The sequence below is a fragment of the Lathyrus oleraceus genome, chromosome 1 (genome assembly GCF_024323335.1).
Source record: "Lathyrus oleraceus cultivar Zhongwan6 chromosome 1, CAAS_Psat_ZW6_1.0, whole genome shotgun sequence".
In the NCBI taxonomy this organism is placed as follows: Eukaryota; Viridiplantae; Streptophyta; class Magnoliopsida; order Fabales; family Fabaceae; genus Lathyrus; species Lathyrus oleraceus.
This window is the reverse complement of record NC_066579.1, coordinates 31,252,239-31,268,300: the sequence shown is the minus strand read 5'-3', so window position 1 is coordinate 31,268,300 and position 16,062 is coordinate 31,252,239. Positions and strand designations below refer to the sequence as shown.

Below are 16,062 nucleotides of genomic sequence, written 5' to 3'. Positions count from 1 at the left end.
TTTCGCAAGACCCATGGATAAAGGTCCAATCACGGGGCCCAACACGAAAGACAGGGACAACTAGCAAAAAAATATGTGAGACCTCAACCAAACACATAACATTCAATCCCAATCTCCAACCTATCTTCCACCGCCAGATCTAATCAAACAAATATCCACACAAAATGTCAAGTTAAGCGGGAGTAATTTGAATTCCTCATCCTGTATAAACTCCACACACACAAATTTCAAGTATCTTTTCATCTTCACTCTAAATCACTCTTTAGATATTTCACTAACTTGATCGTGTTAACCTTATATGTCTACTATACTCTTATACAATAGTTTACTGCAAACAATGTCTTTTTCTATTTTTTTTTGCATTACCAAACAATGTCCAATATCAATATATTTGCTTTTACTTCATTTTTATATTTAAAATAATTTAGAAAGGCACCTAAACATTGAGTTTGCACGTGTCATTTGTTCTAGCAAAGTTTCGTACAATATAGGAATGCTGTTTTTATTTTTGTTCTTAAATGAATATCCTTAGGTGTAAACAACGTTGGAATTTCGAGTTACAACAAAATTTGCCTTTACATATGTGACAAATGGAGAATGAATTTTAATAGATGATGTAAACAAGATCTACTTTTGTCTAATCATAACATATCAATAATCAATGAATACAAAAGACTTGATTAAAAAAATGAGGAGGAAGAATACAATGATGCACTTTGTGAATGCAAACCATTTTTTTCCTCCATTTCACAATCATCATCAAAATTTAAAATTTAAAAGAATATTAATTTTACAAAAATTGCCAATTTTTTATTTTTAATTAACTTTATTACTCTCCGTTCTAAAATAATTGTTACACTTAAAAAAATTATTTGTTTCAAAATAAATATTTTTAACTTATTGTTTTTCATTTAAAATTAATATTAATTTGAATATATTAATAATTAATAAAAATAATTTAATAAAGTCACTATTCCCTCTCTTTCATTTATTTATACGAAAGTTTCAACTATAACATTTATTTTAGGACGGAGAAAATATTAAATTTTTCTAATATAAAATTATAAAAATTATTTTTAAAATATTAAAATAAATTAAGCTTAATTCAACTACTTTAAATATTTTAAAAAACTCTAGATAAATATAAATTGTTAGTTTAAAATTCAATTTATAACAATTTTATTTAATATTTGATACCGTCATTATAAAATTTCACATCCTCATTGGTTTACATTATTTTAAAAGTGATTAAAATAAAATAATTTTTTTCATAATATTAATATTTATGATTAATTGATTAATATATTTTAATTAAATTATAAATTAAAGATTTTAAAAAAATTGGTATTACACTCTACATTTATGATGATGTTGATTAGTAATTAATGAGAATAATTTAATAAAAAATTAGTATCTTTTACTAATATCTTCATAATTTGTCTAAAACATCTTAAAGTACATTAAATAAAAGCATGATGAGATAAATAAAAAGCAAGAAAGTTGTGAGTTGGTTCGACATGTGTACGCCACCTCCCACTAAGATTCTCCAAAACTATACACAATATTATTATTCCTTATACCATGGGACCCATTAATTCTTTTTCTAACTAAATATATTAAACAAATAAAAAAAAAGAAGAACAGAGTGTAAGAAATTGCAGGTTCTCGGTTTTTCATATAACAAAAATTCAACATTATCTCTTCTTCTTTTGTAGCGTTTACGTCAAGAATGTTTAAATCTTGCAATTTTCTATAAACCATGCTTTCGTTTCCTTCCATTTCACGTATTTCAGATTCCAAACTTTGAACCTTTCTCTCTTATTTTCTCACCAGATAACTTTTTCATTCATATCAAATTCTACCTCTCCTTTGAATTCCTTCTTGTTTATCGTTTTCACGAATTCAGTTTTCTGACCGGAATTTCATTCTCATTCAAATCTGATTTTGGTTGTTCGTGTTCTTGTCCCCTCTCTCAGTTGGGATTTGTATTCATCAGAAACAAATCCTGATTTGGAGAGACGGGTATGTATAAATAACCTTCTTGTTGTTTCTTCAGCTTTAAGGCTTTCAGCTTCTTTCATTATAGCTTCTACTACTGTTGTTCTTGTATGCAGCTTTCAGCTATTTACTACTAAAATTTTGTTTTTTTTTTGTTTTTATTGAAACTCCTTGTGTTTGGTTTTTGATTCTAGGTTATTTTGTGTATGCAATTGAAAAAAAAAAGAGGGGAAGTGTTTTATTTACTAATGTGGTCTCGGTCTCTGTAGCACTGGAAAGGTTTTATTTACTAATGTGTTTCTGGTGTATGTGATTCATACTGTGAGGGTTGTGGTTTAGGAGGGCTTGTGTCTAGGATTAGTTTGTTTACTATTTGATTGTTGGGTTTGAAATGGGGAAGAAAAAGAAGCAAATAGGGGAAACAAGTGAAGAGAATGGGAATCATAGAACGGTTGAGGATAAAAGTCCGAATGTGTATGATAATGATACTATAGTGTTTATATCCATGGCTCAAGAGTTGAAGGAAGAAGGCAACAAGATGTTTCAGAAGAGAGATCTTCAGGGGGCTATGGTAAAGTATGAGAAAGCGATCAAGTTGCTTCCGAGTAATCATATAGATGTGTCGTATCTGCGTAGCAATATGGCTGCGTGTTATATGCAGATGGGACTTGGCGAGTACCCTAGGGCAATTAATGAGTGCAATTTGGCTCTTGAGGTTACCCCGAAATATAGTAAAGCTTTGTTGAAGAGAGCGAGGTGTTACGAGGCTTTGAATAGACTTGATTTGGCGTTGAGAGATGTTAGTGCTGTTTTGGTGATGGAGCCGAATAATATCATGGCGGTGGAGATCTCAGATAAGGTGAAAAGTGCTCTTGAAGATAGAGGATTAAGAGTAAATGATGCGCAAATTGAGTTGCCTCCAGATTATGTTGAACCTTCTTTTGGTGTCTGTTCTAATAAGGTAGTGAAAGTAAAGAAATTCAAGAAGAAGAGCAAAAAAGAGAAGACGACGGCTTCCAATGAGATTGTAGAAAATCAATCTGAGGAGAAACTTGAGGTAGTGAAAGAAAATAAACACAAGAAGAAGAGCAAAAAAGAGAAGGCGACGACTTCCAATGAAATCCTAGAAGAAAATCAAGCTGAGGAAAAACTTGACGAGAAGAAAGACGAGGACGTCATTGCAGCACATAAGACTGACGACAATCATCTCGAAGAGAAAAAAAAGGGTAGTAAATCTAAAAAGAAGGCGGACAAGGAACAGATTGATAAGCAGAAAGATGATGTTAAGGAGGTCAATGAAGAAAAAAGTAATGATTTAAACGAAGCCGTACCTAAGAAAACAGTGAAACTTGTTTTTGGCGATGATATAAGATGGGCTCAATTGCCAGTTAATTGCAGCCTCTTTCAGCTAAGAGAAGTTATTTGTGACCGGTTCCCAGGCCTAGGAGCAGTTCTTGTCAAATATAGGGATCTAGAAGATGATTTGATCACAATCACTTGTGATGAAGAACTGATGTTGGCTGAAACAGGATCACAGGGTTCCATCCGACTGTATATAGTAGAAGCTAATCCTAATTACGATCCATTCTACGACAAACTTCACGTGAAGGAAGTTGAAATTGATAATGCTCCTAAGAATGGCTGTATGGTGAAATCAAACGAAATTATTAGCTCATCTTGTATTGAAGATTGGGTCATTCAATTTGCACAACTGTTCAAGAGTCATGTTGGATTTGAATCTGACAAATACTTAGATTTTCATGAACTTGGGATGAAGCTCTATTCAGAGGCTGTGGAGGAGACCGTTACATGCGAAGAAGCGCAAGGCCTATTTGACATGGCAGGAGGGAAATTCCAAGAGATGACGGCTCTAGCATTGTTCAATTGGGGAAATGTGCACATGTCCAGGGCAAGGAAGAAAGTGTATTTGACTGATGATTCTTCTAAAGAGCGTATGTACGAACAAATCAAAAGTTCATATGAATGGGCGCAAAAAGAATATGCCAAGGCTGGAGAAAAATTTGAAGCAGCCATTAAAATAAAGTCAGATTTTTATGAAGGCTTCCTTGCTCTAGGTCAGCAGCGGTTCGAGCAAGCAAAACTTTCCTGGTATTATGCACTCAGTAGTAATATAGATTTAGCAACATGGCCCTCCACAGAGGTTCTTCATCTTTACAACAGTGCTGAGGAGAATATGGAGAAAGGAATGCTGATATGGGAAGAATCGCAAGAGCAGGAAACGAGCGAAACCTCCGATATCGAATTGAACAGGCTATTTAAAAATTTGTCATCAGATGAAACTGCTGCACTGACCGCAAACATGAGGTCTCAGATAAATCTCTTGTGGGGTACGATGCTATACGAACGGTCGATTGTAGAATTCAAATTAGGGCTACCTATATGGCATGAATCTTTGGAAGTTGCAATCGAGAAATTTGAACATGCAGGAGCTTCTCCAACAGATACAGCTGTAATGTTGAAAAGCCACTGTTCAAATAACACTGCCGTAGATGGTACATTTTCTCTCCTCGCTAGAAAGTTTTATGCATAATAGATATGCATTCGTTCATATATACTAACACTTTTTCCAACAGGTCTAGGTTTCAAAATTGATGAAATAGTACAGGCATGGAATGAGATGTATGAAGCGAAAAAGTTGCAGAAAGGAGTTCCGTCCTTTCGTTTGGAAGCTATGTTCAAAAGACGAGCGTCAAAAATTTACCATGCCTTTGAGCTTGTATGAGTTGCATGCTTTTCTTCAAGTTTTTGAAGAATCACAGGGCCAACACTCACATATTTTGCTTCTGTGCTTGAATTGCTATTGTCACCATAAGGTAACTGAAAGTCTAAGATCTATACTGATAAGATTCATATTATTGCTTCTCTTTAAGTATTGTTTTCATTACTGGCATTTGTTTATCTGTATGATTTGTTCTCTTACATGTACATTTCTGTAAAATGCAAAAACCTATGTCTGCATCCTGCAAAAGCTTCTTACAGATACGAGAATGATACGTTTATGTAGTCCGTAGAGTATTGGTGTAAGATTTAGCAAATGAAAATTTCAGTATGGACTTAATATATAGCATAAGTATTTACGGTTATGGAAACTACTTCTCAATCTGTAAATAAAGCACTCATTAAGAGGGTTTGTAGCATGAAAAAGAGTAGTAACAGTATAATCATAAGTAGTCATTAAAAAAGTTACTGCTTATGTATCACCTACACTTTAGATTGAAGGAATGTCCGGCATTCGACATTGACATGACACTGGTATACGTGATTACATTCAACCACTTCAATTTACTCATATTACTAAAGGTGTCTACATGTCAATGTCGTGCCAGGAAGACTATATCTATGTTTGTACTTAATAGGTAGGGTCATGTAGGCAATTAATTGTAATGGAGGGGGTAGGAATAAACTGGGAAGAGAGAGAGTTAGTGACTATCTAGTTGACACTTGTGACAGTAAATTGTAATAAAACTGCAGATCAATTAAATAGGAAAGGGAGAGTCTAGGTTTCTTGAACACCAAGTGAGCTAGTTTATTATTTTCAATATTTTATCGTATTCATGTTAATTCTTGTATATCAATACACTACTTCTTGGTCTCATCTCATTAATCCTGATCCAGTTCTATTAGGGTCCCTTTTTTGATGTTTTGTTGTTAAAAAAATTAGTTTGCTTTGTGTTGCACCTTAGATATGTTTTTATAAGAGTAAAGCAATTAAATGAGTTCATTGGCTAAGGTCAATTATTCTGCAAGTATCTTTGAAAAATAATATTTCAAGAACTGAATCTCCAATTGAATTAATTTGAGTCATGAAGCACACTGAATTACTGGAAATAGATTAATTTATGTAATGTTTTGAAATATTTTCTTCTTCCATGTGCCGCTTTAAAGACTAGTTGGAGAGATGAGATGATTCTTTTGAACATATATAGTTTGTACGTAAGTCTTTCGTAGAACTTATGGAAATAGTGTTTGATATGCCTAAAAGCTATTTCCAGCTTAATTCAATATGCTCTCTAGGATAGCTGATGAAAACAACGTACAACTACGGTGCTAAATTTGTAAAAGGACTGAATTGACTTACATTATTAAATTAGGGGAGTGCATTTGTATTTCGCAAATTTGAGAGGTTAAGTTGACCGAACCTTACGATTTTAAGAACTAAAATGCTGATTTCCTCATTTTGAACATAGAATCCACATTCCAATGAACATTTGTGTCACGTATGTGTTGAGATTTCGTGCACGATTGGCATTGCTTAATGGTATTAGCTTCAGTTGGATTTTGTTCATAAAATATGACAATGACATATATATTATACTTATCTTTTCTGTGTTATTGTGCAGGTTTGTTTTGCTATTTTCAGGAGTTTGGTTTCTAGTTCACTTAACACTGTAGTTATAGAAAAGAAGGGGGAAACACTATTCTTTGCATTGTGCTTACATAGGTGTTCGACGAATGTAGGAGATTGCAAGTTCCTTAACAGGTTGGGAAGATGGAGATGCAGGAATTGCTTTTAACTCAATTTCTGGCTTTGCTCATTGCCTCCCCTTTTATTGTTAGGTTTAGGATGTTTTGAATTTATACAGAAAGCAGTGGGAGATATGTATTAGCTGGTTTGTGTTTTATTTGTAATTTATTCATTTGTAAACTATTTGTTGAGTTAGTCTTTCTCATGAGATCTCCTTGTATTAGGTTTTTTTTAAAGGATAATCATAGAAGCATTCAAGATTGTTTGAGCGATAGAACCAGATGAATTTCTTCGATAAAAGTATTTGTGTGCATCACTTCCACCATTTTAAAATGGTATTTTGATTTTGTAAAAAAAAATTTTTAATGCATTTTTAGTCTCGATAGTTTGATATTTTTTATTATAGTTCTCTATTTTAAAACCAATTTTTTAGTTAGAAATTTTACCTTCTCTTAAAATTTTCATGGTTCCTCTTCAGTTTTGCACACTTTATTAATCATTAACGATGTAATAACATCATTGTGGGTTCAGATCATACTTATTGAGTATTTTAAGAAAAATTATTTATATTTTATTTTACATAATAATTTTAATTGATATAAATATTTTAATAAAATATTTAATCAATATAAGATGGAGAGAAGACGTACGAAGAAAAATCCTTCAAACCTGCAAACCTAAGAAACTTGGAGTTAAAATTAACGCAAACAACAAATCTTTAAGGGATTTCGTTATATTTTTCGTCTCAAACACATCTCAAAAATACAAATTGTTTCAGAACTCAAGTTTCAACATAACATAGTATTTCGTTTATAGAGGTACGAATACAAATGTGATCTTGATGTTCCATTGATGACGATATAGACTAATGTGAATCTAAGTCACTACTTTTATTATTGTGGAATGTATAAGGTACAATTTCGTTTATGTTGGTTTTGGATGTTGTTTTCTTTTATTATCCATTGATGTCTCTAGCTGTTGGGTTATAAGAAGTGTAATTATTTTCTTTGGTTGGATGAAGAAATGAACCATAGATCAAAGAAAATTATCTCTTCATTACTACATAATTTAAATGATGAGAAGCAAAAAAGTTAAAGATGTCAACATGAAAGATGAAGAAATGAAGAAAAAAAAATGAAGTTATTAAAGAAGCATCTGAAATTTAACTAGATGATCACCATCTTTTTGTTAATTGCATTAGTTGCTTCAACACTTATGGAATAGGTTGTAAGTTCATTAAGTGTTGTTTGTTTAGATTCTATTTTGTATCAAATTATGATGAAATTTGAAAGGATCCTTATTCTGATGTAAGAGTAAGTTATTAGAAGGATCCTAAAGTGCGTGTAACGTGATTGCATTTTGAACTAATTATGAAGCACTTACTGAATATTTTAAGGAAAAATATTTATATTTTATTTTACATAACAATTTTAATTGATATAAATATTTTAATAAAAATTTTAATCAATATAAAAATGGAGAGAAGACGGACGAAGAACATCGTCTTGTTCATCCTTCAAACTTGCAAATCTAAGAATCCTAGAATTAAAATCAACACAAACAACAAATTTTTAAGGGATTCCGTTCTATTCTTTGTCTCAAACACATCTCAAAAATACAAAATGTCTCAGAACTCAAGTTCCAACGATAATAAAATATTTCGTTTATAGAGATACGTATATAAATGCGGTCTTAATGCTCCATTGATGACGACATGGGCTAATGCGAACCTAAGTCACCGTTTCTATGGTTGAGGAATGTATAAGGTACAATTTCGTCTATGTTGATTTCAGATGTTGTTTTCTTTTAACAAGGTCTCCATTGATCTATCTTTGTTATTCTCCATTGATGTCTTCGGTTGCTGGGTTACAAGAAGTGTAATTATTTTGTTTGGTTGAACGAAGAAATGAACCATAGATCAAAGGAAGTTATCTCTTCATTACTACATAATTTGATTGATGAGAAGAAGAAAGTTAAAGATACCAACATGAAAGATTAAGAAATGAAGATGAAAATAAAGTTATTGAAGAAGCAACTGAAATTTAACTAGATGATCACCATCTTTTTGTTAATTGCATTAGTTGCTTCAGCACTAATGAAATAGGTTGTTAGTTCATTAAGTGTTATTTGTTTAGATTCTATTTTGAATCAAATTATGATGTAATTTGAAAGAATCCTTATTCTGATGTAACAGTAGGTTATTAGAAGGATCCTAAAGTCGTGTAACGTGATTGTATTTTGAAGTAATTATAAAGCATTCAGATTCATTCTACCTGATTATGGCTGCATTTTGATAGCAATTATGGTGTAATTTTGACAAGATTTCGCCTATAATTTAGCATAAACAATATATGATTATAGACTACTTTACATGTTTTAACATGCATTTGGCTTAACAAAACAACACTTGCAACATGCCTGAAACTTTAACAGGATATGGTCTATAATTTGACATAAACAACAAACATGTAATTTGACATGTTTTGGCATGCATTTTCTGTTGGTGTAAGCCCTAGAGGCCAATACTTTTGGTACTTATATCGAATTATTTAAAGGCATTTTCTTTATTATGGTTGATTAATAAAGTTCCTGGAATAGATAGTCTGTTTAATGTATTAAGTGTGACTTAATCATGAGAACACATTAAACATAAGGACACTATTCTTAAAGTATCCGTAGTCGAGCTTTAGTGTGAAATGGGATAACATTAAAGCATTAAGACTATTATGTTTGTAGACTGATGATCACATCTCATGGATCATGGATAAAGAGTTATCAAGTCTTAAATATAGGTATGAATATTAGGAGTAATATTTATACCGAATTGATCCGCTATGAGAATACTATATAGAAAGTTATGCAAAGTGTCATAAGTTATTCTCATGGTGATAATAGTGTATACCACTCTTCGACCTGAAACCACTATGGATCCTAGATGTAGAGTCGAGTGCTTTATTGCTGATCCAACGTTGTCCATAACTGGATAACCATAAAGATAGTTGATGGGTACTCCACGAAGCATGCTGAGGGACATGAGTGTCCTAGATGGAATTTGCCAATCTTGCGTAACAGGATAAATGTCTATGGGCCTGAAATTCTGGCGTAGTCAGTATTCAGATGTTCTACTTCAAGTCACGACATCTGATCTAACATTGTACCTATTACAGCAAGACAGTTATTACACTCTGTACTAATGTGCACCTTTTCACAGTGTCACGACCTCTCCTTCTATGTTATCCTAGAAAGGAGGAACCCTTAGTTATGTGCACCATAACCTTCACTTCTGTTGTTTTCCTACACAGATATCAGCACGATGTCTCAATCTTGTTTTGAACATCATCTGTTACATTGTTCCAGTTTGTTGGTCATGTACTTGTATTTCCTAAATTAAAGGTTATAACAAGTTAAACTAATCTTCACTTATTAAGGAGCTAGCAGATAAATTATTTGCCAGGTTCATTAATTGTAGCTTAGTTGTTAGTTTCCTAGATTTTAGATCAGCTGGTGAATTCCTGAAGAATAGTCTGAGAAAAATCCTGAAACAGAAAACTAACCATCCAACAATTTAGCATATGCAGTGAGGAGTGAATGTCACAACATTCCGTTTGACATCCAAGTCCAGAACCATATGCTAAGTCTGTTTGGTTCCTGAAAACAGACTGAGCTAAATTTGTTGTACTGTAAAAGACCAACCAGTCTCTACATCAGTATTAGCTTTCTGGAAGAACTGTCAAGACACCCTGTTTGACAGGTTCACAATGATCTTTTGGCCAGGTTTGTGATGTTTTTGAAATCCAGACTTCACTACATACTGAACTGAGATCATCAGCTTATTATACAGTATGTGCTGTTGTTGATGAATGTCAAAACATTCTGCTTGACATTCCAACAAAAGGCTATGTATCAGGTCTGCTATTATCTTGCTGAACAGACTGAATTACATGCTCAGTTTGGCAGACATGATTATATCATACAGAAGGAAAACAAACACAGGAAATTGTTAACCCAGTTCAGTCCAACATGACCTACATCTGGGGGCTACCAAGCCAGGAAGAAGATCCACTATTAGTAGTATCAATTCAGAGTTAAACTCCCCCGTTTACAACTCATCACTTAATCCCTACCCAATGCAATCTATACCTAGGAACTCCTAGATAGAAACCTCCAGTTTCCATTCCTATCACTACAAATACAATGTAATGTGCAAACACCTTGAACTTGCTTCACAGCTTCATTCAAGAACATAATTACTCTTGCCTACAGGCTTTGAGTAACAAACACTCTCAGGTTTACCACTGAGAAACACATGGTACCCTTCCCACAGATTGGGAGGTTTACCTTACACACACCCCTAAAAATTCATTCTAAGAGGCTTACAAAGACTAGATTACAATCAGCTATTTATAACCTAATCACCCAACTGGATTTGGGCCTTCAGAAAATTGCAGCAGACTTGTTCTTTGCTGTTGCAACTTCAGCAGAAAAATTCTGCTACAAACAAGGTCTTCAAGTTCCTAAACTCTCTCCATATATATCTCCATATTTAGAGCCTATATATATTCTGATTTAGTCTTCAAGACCTCCACAAGGGAGTTAGGATATTCACCAGATATCCTTGCTGATCCCATGAAATATACTGAATTAATTAATTCAGTTTCCTACACATGTGCGATGTCACAGACATGATGTCGTGACATCGTACATGACATGTTGGTCCAGATGTTGAATTTCTTCAACCCAACATATTAAAACAACAGAGATGATTACATTATTTGTTTTCTAAAATTACTGCCAATCCTAAGGAATCAACAATCTCCCCCTTTGGCAAATTTTAGCTAAAACAAATAAACAATACACTGGACAAAACATCCCAATTTGGGAATGCTCTTCATCTCCGTCATTGGCTCCACCACCACAAACACCAAAGTTGGTGTACATGGGGAAGAAGAGGGACAATACTCAGTTGTACCAGAACCCTTCCCCTCAACCGGAGAGCTTCCAGAAGAATATGTAATGCTGAGTACTTAGACAATGTAACTCAGATCACAAGGCACAACTGTCTTCTTAACTCAGATCACAAGACACAAGTGGAAACCCCGGTTGGTGGATTTTGTGCCTGATGCCAACTTCTGTTTGCTGCCACCTCCACAGTTGGCTTTCTTCTGGTACATTCTCAACCCCAGGACTATATTTCTCTCCCCCTTTTTAGCTAAACATTTGTAAAGGCACCCTTCACAAAACCAGATCCAGGCGCAGCTTGCCCAAACCTTAACATACCCCATGATTCTGAGAATGGAGTGTTTTTCTTGTGAGAGGAAGAGGGCTATTGCATCCTTTAAATAGTCCAGCCCGTGCCTAGGAATTTCCGGTAGAAATAAATGCTTGGTCAAGATGCATTTATTTTTGCTGAGAAACAGTCAGAGAATCACCAACAAAATCTCAGACTATCTTTGAATACCTTTTATAGCTCTTGACTATTTCTTTTCCAAAACAGCCGTTCCAGTGTATGGAGACCATTCCATATATGCAGTCAGACACGTTGCACGCGATGTCTTAACATTCCTGCATTCAGCCAGTATTCAACACTCCAGTGGAGACTTGACACCTAGCACTGCTACAGCCAACTTTTCACACTTCAGTTGATGGTTACTCCCCCTGTACCACACAGCTGTAGCCATCAGGCTTATTCTGGTTTATCAGACTTAGCCACATCACCCTCATAATTCCTACTGACTTTAAAATTCAGGAGGAATTAACAGCAATGTCCAGGGCAATGTCATGACATCCGGTCAGACATTCTTCTGCTCACTCAGCCTTGACATACATCACAGCATCCTGATAACTACCTAGTCATCTGGGAACACATAGACCACAAGCTTGGTGATTGCTTGCAGCACAAAGGCACAACTCCCCCTGTCATGGACAACCTACTCTCTTGGAGGTCACACATATCCAACATGGTTGGACCTTCACCTTCTTCCTGATTCAAAAAGAACTCAACCCACTTGATGAATGGAAAACATAAGACTCATCTTCATGTCTTCAAGAGCGCACCCTCTGTTCAACCCTCTTGGTTGAACACATCCACACTCTGTGTCAATCTCTCTTCTAACCAGAACAGAAAGCCATTTCACAAAATGTTCTAACATTCGTTAGGACATCCTTCACACATAACAGGGAACACCATCTGATAGTCTTCAAATATCACTGAGTCACCAGCTTGATCAAGAAGAACCCAGGCATAAATTGGGACATATGCCTTTCCATCCCATTACATGAGATAATCTTCCATAGATGGCTCAGAACTCCTACCACAAGCTCCAAGGGATGAATAGAAGACACCTCCTTTAGTCTTCAACTTGCTACTTTTCTGCTCAAAAGTAATTAGTCTCAGACTTTCCTCAAGAATAACCAGCTGCCTTATGTTGATTATCTTGATTCTTCGAACTCACTTCTGAGATAGACCAACTGCCACTGGTTGATTACCTCCTTCATGAATTCTCATATGAAAAGGTCAAATGCTGCTTTTTGACCTCCCCAAGTTTATCAGACTTCTCCCAAAGATATTCTGACCTTCCAAGTGAGACTTGAACTTCAAGCTACATGTTGAACAAAGCTTAGCTCTTCTAAGACATGCACATGTACCATCCTTTCTATCCAGCAACGGCTACGAGGACGACCCTTTTGAAGTATCCAATCTACAACCCTGTAGACCCTTCTATCTCAAGTTGATGTGCCACTTCACCAACTAAGAGTCTGATGTTGAGCCAAATGTCATAACATTGTGTTTTGACATCTAGCTGTTGAATTCAGCTCCTTCTTCTGCCACTTGAAAGAACTTCCTCCCTTCACAGAACAAGAGTTCAATGTTCTCATAGACTTGATTGTGGAACCAAGTTTGAGTAAACAACCTCCATCCTGCAAGTTTGCAGTTAAGTCATCCAAGCTCACACCTTGATGAATCCCTGCTTCTTTTCCAAAGACATCAGACACTCTGATGCATGAGTCTTCAGAAGGACCAGTTGGAAACTAACCCTTCAACTCTGCCAAGGATTCCACTTCCTAAAGCAAGGCTGTTTCCATGAGGTTAAGAATGCTGCCACTTGTTCTTAACTCCACAGTGTGCATTAGCCAATGCACTTCCTCACCTAGATCAGAAATAAACTGATCCAAGTAACCACCATCAAGACTGTGATGCCTTCTTCTTCTTGTACACACCAAGGCTGAACATGTTTCTTGCCAGGAAACCTTTTCAGAGATCATATGCTTTTGCTGCCACCAACGAGCTAGATCATACCCCAATGTACTATCCTTCCTGTGATTCTGCACAGGGTCTTGAAGAAGAGATGTTCCAACATCTTTAAGAACATCAGTTATCTTGAGCTCCAAGGATAATCAATTAAATACTTGTACTTGACACAAGTAGACATTGATCTTAAATCCTTTCCCAATTATCCTTTCAGATACTTCCACCATAAGAATACTTTGAAAATACTCTTCTAGTGTCAACATCTTCTGCTTGCAAGCACATTAATAGTCTTGAGACTCTTTCCAGACTAGATTCACCCTTAGGAATGAGAGAGATGAATCCTTCCTTGCAAATGTGTCACACATCAACCAGAACCCATGTGACACAGGTCAACAACCAACCTGACCCTAGGCTGACCAAACGTGAGGAGGTTAACCAAAACTCCTCCTCAAATTAACAATCATGGAAACTCCACACCAATATCCATGCATTGTACACAAATGTCTCAACACGACATCCACAATCCCTTACCAGTGGCAACTAACTCCTCCAATCACACCAATCAGACTTCAGCTGACCATAAGTACTAATGAGACAAACAACACCAGTCAATAGTAGATATGCATTGCCAGAGCATATTACCTCAACCAACCACTGAATCTTCATATTCTCACTCCTAGTAAGAACTGCCACTTCTGAACGTGGTGTTTGAATACCAAGATTCATGGTTATAACCCCCTTAAATGATATCACAGTCTGGTTACCCCATTATTGACTGCCAACATCCAAGAGACTTGTCTTCCAACACACCATAGTACTTCAGGGAACAACTATCCAACCCTGATCAAACTGCAGGGAGATGCCTAACAGCAGGAGATTGCACAATGTCACATCTCAACCAGCTCAACTTCTAGGAATGACCTTCTTGAGCACACACCCAGTTGACCCTGCTCTTGTCAACTTAGCACACACAGATGTCTCCTCTTCCAGGTCAGGAGTAGGTTCCAAACAGAATTATCCCATTGTTTGGACCCTAAAAACATCTGCTCTTCAACCAGTAGCTGCATACTTGTTGAACAACATGTTCTAACATCACATAGAACATTGGTTCCACCTCCTTGGAACAACCCTTCCTTGAAGGTCTTCAAGGTCTTCATATACACTACTCAAGAGAGTAAGAGAATCAGTGATTAAGTGACTCTTACCATCCTGAAGTGAGAACGTCATGATGAGTGGACTTGAGGAGACTCAAGTATCTTTGACATCTTCAGTAGATTATGATGAGATCTTGAACACAGCAGCCTTTCATCCACATGAGGGGAAACTACATCAGAGTTTGAGTTTTGCCATGTATTATGCAGCGGAAATCATAATACAACTCAACCTATGAACACACACTTCACCAGATTGGCCTCCAAGACCATACCAGGTTTGAATGTGATTTAGTACTGGCACAACTGTCCCACACACAGGCCAATTGCCAACCTCCAGAGACAGGTACACACCATTCCTGTCATGAACAGTCCATCCACCTACTTCAAGGGACCATTCAGGGAATTACAGAACCTTACACAGGTTCCAGCATCAGTACTAACATAACTCCTTGCCAGCTACCAGAAAGTATCACCCATGGATCTCATCCAGAGACAGAACAGGATGCCTGCTCTGATACCAATTGAAATTCTGGCGTAGTCAGTATTCAGATGTTCTACTTCAAGTCACGACATCTGATCTAACATTGTACCTATTACAGCAAGACAGTTATTACACTCTGTACTAATGTGCACCTTTTCACAGTGTCACGACCTCTCCTTCTATGTTATCCTAGAAAGGAGGAACCCTTAGTTATGTGCACCATAACCTTCACTTCTGTTGTTTTCCTACACAGATATCAGCACGATGTCTCAATCCTGTTTTGAACATCATCTGTTACATTGTTCCAGTTTGTTGGTCATGTACTTGTATTTCCTAAATTAAAGGTTATAACAAGTTAAACTAATCTTCACTTATTAAGGAGCTAGTAGATAGATTATTTGCCAGGTTCATTAATTGTAGCTTAGTTGTTAGTTTCCTAGATTTTAGATCAGCTGGTGAATTCCTGAAGAATAGCCTGAGAAAAATCCTGAAACAGAAAACTAACCATCCAACAATTTAGCATATGCAGTGAGGAGTGAATGTCACAACATTCCGTTTGACATCCAAGTCCAGAACCATATGCTAAGTCTGTTTGGTTCCTGAAAACAGACTGAGCTAAATTTGCTGTACTGTAAAAGACCAACCAGTCTCTACATCAGTATTAGCTTTCTGGAAGAACTGTCAAGACACCCAG

The 16,062-nt window shown here is 35.7% G+C and overlaps 1 protein-coding gene across 2 annotated transcripts; it reads left to right on the top strand.

Annotated features, from left to right (window-relative positions):
- The first annotated feature begins 1,642 nt into the window (after positions 1 to 1,642).
- On the top strand, positions 1,643 to 6,761 carry LOC127081212 (protein PHOX1). Of its 2 annotated transcripts, none has more exons than XM_051021568.1 (4): positions 1,643 to 2,022; positions 2,193 to 4,511; positions 4,593 to 4,832; positions 6,360 to 6,761. In XM_051021568.1, the coding sequence occupies exons 2-3, from the start codon at positions 2,390 to 2,392 to the stop codon at positions 4,739 to 4,741; spliced, it is 2,271 nt and encodes a 756-aa protein (XP_050877525.1). In that variant the 5' UTR covers positions 1,643 to 2,022; positions 2,193 to 2,389; the 3' UTR covers positions 4,742 to 4,832; positions 6,360 to 6,761. The 2 variants fall into 2 exon arrangements, with proteins under 2 accessions (XP_050877525.1, XP_050877474.1); XM_051021517.1 differs by having other exon boundaries at positions 1,643 to 2,106.
- The last annotated feature ends 9,301 nt before the right edge of the window (positions 6,762 to 16,062 follow it).